The sequence below is a fragment of the Austrofundulus limnaeus genome, unplaced genomic scaffold (assembly GCF_001266775.1).
Source record: "Austrofundulus limnaeus strain Quisiro unplaced genomic scaffold, Austrofundulus_limnaeus-1.0 Scaffold272, whole genome shotgun sequence".
Lineage (NCBI taxonomy): Eukaryota > Metazoa > Chordata > Actinopteri > Cyprinodontiformes > Rivulidae > Austrofundulus > Austrofundulus limnaeus.
This window is the reverse complement of record NW_013952674.1, coordinates 704,362-709,750: the sequence shown is the minus strand read 5'-3', so window position 1 is coordinate 709,750 and position 5,389 is coordinate 704,362. Positions and strand designations below refer to the sequence as shown.

The 5,389-nt window shown below is 43.7% G+C and overlaps 1 protein-coding gene across 2 annotated transcripts in view; it reads right to left on the bottom strand.

Annotated features, from left to right (window-relative positions):
• The window catches only part of ches1 (checkpoint suppressor 1), a 109,016-nt gene that overhangs the window by 13,867 nt on the left and 89,760 nt on the right, over positions 1-5,389 (bottom strand). For both annotated transcript variants that reach the window (XM_014020917.1, XM_014020918.1), the window contains one exon: positions 3,748-3,806. In XM_014020917.1, coding sequence (XP_013876371.1) covers positions 3,748-3,806 — 59 coding nt within the window. The remainder of the gene's footprint in view (positions 1-3,747; positions 3,807-5,389) is intronic.

Genomic DNA, 5,389 nt, shown 5'->3' with positions numbered 1-5,389 from the left:
CACACACACACACACACACACACACACACACACACACACACACACACACACACACACGGGGGCAAAAATGAAAATATGAATGAAGAGAAAAGAGCTGGTATCTGTCTGCATCTGTGCTGTTTTCCTGGAGAAAAAAAAAGTTTGTCTTTTTGTTCTTTTAGAGGTCAGATGCTCTGCCTTCCTGCCACGTTGACCGTTGCCCCGCCTGTTTTCAGGACGAGAGAAGCCCTCCTGCCCCACCTCCCSGCCTCGGCCTCCTCTGCTCTCTTAAATAAGTTCCTCGTGGCCGGCAGAGGAGCAGCGTGGCTCCCTCAGCTCACCGACACTCGCAGGGTTCATAGGTCACTCCCAGCAGATCTCGCAGAATCCAACCATTTGAAAGTGGCCTCTCGCTGTGTTTTTTTTCTCCTCTCTTTTTTTGCCTTCTCAACTGCCGTGTGTTAAACTGAGAGCAGACTCTGAGGGCAGGATGCATACTAATGCTGTCTGACTGACTGCCTGGCTGACAGGCTGAATTGCTGGTGGGATGAAGTTGCTGGCAGTTTAACTGGACGGCTAACCGGCTCGTCTATCTGACACTCAGCCTGAGCGTGGAGGTGCTCGGCTGACTGACGTGCTGTAACTTGCAGCGGGGAAGACAAAATAAAGAGCAACACGTGATTACTGGGACTTAATAAAGCTTTTAAACAAGCTGATTTTCCTTCCCTGCAGCTAAAAACTTTTCAGGATTGACAGATTTGTTCCTCTAACCTTGTTTTRTTCGATCATTTCCCCCCAAAATAATGAAAAATTAAAGACCCCACCTTTAGAGTTGTAAATTAAGATCTACAGTATCTTCTGATGAGAAATTTTGGTCAAACCTTGAAATAATTTAATGTGATATTGTGACATCTATTAGTGCTCAGAGTATGTGTTGTGAAAGATGCTCTGCTACTTCCACATCAATCTTTACCTTAAAATCTGTAAAACTGATATTATTGTGTTGGCTAAGATTACCGGTATTTAGTTATGGAGGCCATCTTAAGCTGAACAGACGTCAAAAGTTAATATGTAAATGTGGATCAGTCAATGTTTCAAGAGTTTAATTAAAATCTGGCCAGTTGTTCATGAGATATTTTGCCAACAGACAGATTTGACTCAAATAGTTAAAGGAGACTTAATATGGGGGTCCTAGAACAAGTTAGGATCCATCTGTGGGCTCTACAAAATATGTTCATTTGATTTAATTGACAAAATTAATCTCAGATAATGAAATTTCACCACAGATCCTGCTGCTTTGCATAAGTTGCTATGGAAAACCCCTCCCAACTTTTGTTTACATTAGCTCCGCCCCCCGCCAGAAGTTTACTTTCAGTTTCTTTTCAGTAGAAAGTACTATTTTTCCAAAGTAGTTCATGGTGAAATTATTTACAAAAACTTTCTTTAATATTGCTAGAACATTGCCATCAAAAATAAAAACAAAATTAAATAAAAATACAATTAATCCACACATCTCTGTTCTCCGTGACCGTTCTAAAAACAGCAGAACCGTCCCGTGAAGAAGTGGGCGGAGTCTCTGCTTGGGTTACAGGAGCCGAGCTGGGCTCAGGTTGGGGTGGGCTGGAGTGCGACATCACAAGTAGCGGTGTTTGAAAACAGGTCATTTCAAGACACAGAAAAAAAATAAATTACTTATAGTAAAAATACCTCTGACTGCATTTTTTTTGGTGCTTGTACCGTTTTTAGAAGCAGTACAGACCCAAATGTAAGTAAAAAAAAAACTGAAAAAAGTGAATTTTGCATACTTGGTCCCCTTTAAAAGCAAAGATTTTAACAAAAAACTGCTTTGGGGATCAGTCTGAGCTACTACCATAAAATAATTGTAGGTGAATATATGTAAAGCTGAGTTATAGCAGTTTTGGGGTTTGCTAGGGTCAATTAGCTGTGGCGGCCATATTGAAGTTAATCAGCTGTAGAGGTACGACCACTGATTACTAATAAAACCGGCTCATGGTTTCATGAGACATTCTGCAAAGTGACAAAAAAGGTCGACACCAACAGGTAGTCCCCAAGTTTTAAGCTAATAAGTTTAAAAATGTGAAACAATTACAGTACCTGCTGTAAATGACTCAGCTACCATCACACCAAATTTGAGCTCAATATCTGTAAAACTCATGTTTCCTTGATAAGCTAACTATTTAGAGGCCATCTTGAACCAGGTTGATTTTAACTTTAAGCCAAGTTTCTAACTAGAATATAAATATTAGCTGTTCAACACTGAACACCTGGCAGTTTGTTTTCGTCTCTTGTTTATACTCTTTTGTGTCCGACGGGTTTCCACAAACTACTTCAAAGGCAAAAGTTTTCTCTTTAGATGTTAAAAAGATGACCACTTGGGCCAACCAGAGCCTCTGAGGTTCTGACCCACTGAGTGATGAACGCTGGTGCCTGTGGAGGTGGGCTGACGGGTTGAGGCGAGGACTCGTCTCTCGGCCATTATTCTCGTGTTTCTTCTGAGAGCTGCTGCTTGGTGACAGGAAGAGGCAGATTTCAGCCCCCATCAGCTAAGAGCAGAGCAGCTGTGAAAGCTCTGGGAGTGGGAGATGGAAGTAATAACTGAGGGTCCTAACAGCTCCTCCTCCACACACACAATCACCACCTCCGACCCATGCCTTGTCTTTGCCTCTGGCTGTCTGTCACAACTTTCTTTCTCCCTTCTGCCTCTAAACGTCACACCTGACCGTTCTTTCAAAAACACATTAAGRAGAAAAATCCGAGTCGGCCCATCTGTGCGTCCGTCCAGACGCATCGCTCAGATTGTGCGTGTCTGCGGGGAGTCCAGGTTTCCAGGCGTTCTCCCTGCAACCTCGGCTCCTTGACCATTACGACGCCATTATTAGCAGTGATGGAGGCTCTCGCCGCAGACGCCTAATGTATCCATTTCCCCCTCTATTTAGGGCTTGGCGGTCCCGGCGAGCTCCTGGAGTGCTCYCTGATTGGGATTGAATGTCCATTTAAACTGCCGTCCACCCACCAGGGAGGAGGTCGAAGGGAGGATGGAGGAGGGGAGGGAGGGAGGAAGGGGGGGGGGGATTTTTAAAAGAGTCCCAGGGCCAAAGCGCAAAGAAAAAATAGGGAATGAAGGGAGGTGGACCACAGACAGGAGAGGAAACCAGGGAAGGGGAGAACGTGCACCTCTGWGTCTGAAGTGGGTGAAAATCCAGGAGGCGACGCTCCGACCGCCGCGTTCTCACCGGCCGTCCCTTTGTTCTCCACGTCCGACGCGCTGTCCGCCTCCATGGCTCTACTTTTCTGTCATTCCTCCAGATTCACACCGGCTCCCAGTCGCGTTGACCCCCGCGGAGAGATGAGGGAATAATAATACTGATAATAAAAAAATAAAAGTCTAAAGCTAGCAGGGCCGCTGGATCCACTGCTCCAAAGCAACTTTTTTTTTCTTTCCTTTTACGCGCGGCTCCTTTCCTGCCTTAACAAGCCTCGTTTTTTTTCTCCTCTAGAATTACGAAACACTCGGTCATTACAGGAATATAAAATTTATTTTTTTTATTTTTTCGGTGAAAAAACAAACAAACAGAAAAAGTAAACCAAAACCAGCACAACAAACGAGGAGGAGCCCGGTTCCGAGGTTTTCTGTGCGCTCNAGAAAGAAAGAAAGAAAGAAAGAAAGAAAGAAAGAAAGAAAGAAAGAAAGAAAGAAAGAAAGAAAGAAAGAAAGAAAGAAAAAGACTTGCGCAGGTGAAACAGTACCTTGTAGGAGAAGTCCTCCGTTCTTTCTGTAGAGGGGATTCTCCGACCACAATGGAGGACTAGAAAGGACAGGAGAGGGAGGAAACGGAAAGAGAAAACTGGTCAATCATTTGATCATGCTGCAGCAGCCGAACGAGCCGAGCCGAACCGGCTTCATCGCGCGGCAGATAGCGAGGCAGGCGTTTGAGCCCATAAGCCAATGCTTCTGATTATAGTGATTAGAATCTCGGGTGTCCCACTGTTGCCATTATTCCCTGTGATTACCTCGGAGAATTACAGCCTCTACGCTGCAGTCCATGGGGGTAATTTCTCATGGCAACCCCCTACTGCCTGCCGCTGGTCCATTCATACTCACACGAGCTTCATCGGTACATTTAACACTCGCTCGTGCCATGTGGACATGTTGAAGACAGATGTACGTACAGTGTGACATGTTAAAACACAGGTGTGTATCCAGTGGCGGAGCCAGACATTTTTCTCAGGGGGGGCCAGACTGGGACCACTACTCACACAGGTGGCCAGACTGGGACCACTACTCACACAGGTGGCCAGACTGGGACCACTACTCACACAGGGGTGGCCAGGAAAATTACATAATTTTTTTACCTGAAAGTTTCTGCAGATCTTTGTGTTTTTGTCATTTTCTCATGTCCTTATACAGGCAGTGACTACCTTATAAACATGGGTGTCAGAACCATTTTAAAAGTGTGGGAACACACTGTTGGGGGGGGGGGGGTCTGGGGGACCTCCCCTAGAAAATTTTGAACGAAATAGATGCCCTTTCCACCATTCTGGTGTATTTTACCAGGTTGTTTAACATACATTTACCTACCTAAATAAACACTTGATTTAATAATTATTTCAGAGACAGATTCTTCATTTAACTAGTTTCATTATCCTGCTTTTAAACTCACTGCTACAGCTGAGATAAGGTTAATTAATGTGACACAATTTATCATATCTAATGACTTTAGGGGTGTTTTTTACTTTTATATTATTTATTGATTTATTTTTAATTTTAATGCATGTCATTGTGTCAAATAATGATGACCTTCAACTACATGTTTAAAACTAATATTAATAACTTTAACCAATGAACAGGAACAATATTGATAAGCACCAACAGTGAATTTAAAGGGGCATTTCACTTTTTCTTTTGTCTACTCCTAACCAAAAGGGGCAGAGCATCATGTAGCCTTCATAACATAAAATGACACTGTGATATGGTGGGGAAAAAAAACATTTGTCACCATAAGTCAGATTACAAAGGCAAATGTTCGGTATATAAAGAAAACAATCACGTCTTTGAGTTTGGTGATGTTTCAAACTGTTAAACACTGCCACCAACTGTGCAGGAGGATTATTACACCCTAAATGTTGTTTCACTGTGGAAGGGGTGTGTGCAGCAGGGTGGCCAAAGATTTGTCTGCCCTGGCTCCGCCCCTGTGTGTATCAGGAAACACGCTTCTCTTGATCGAAAACAGTCATGGCAAATAGCAAGTCGACCCCCATCCATCTCTAGGGTTTTCAGGACACGATAAAACTTATCTGGTCTTTACCAGGTTCTAAATTGGTTTAAAAGAACGAACACACACACACACACACACACACACACACACACACACACACACACACACACACA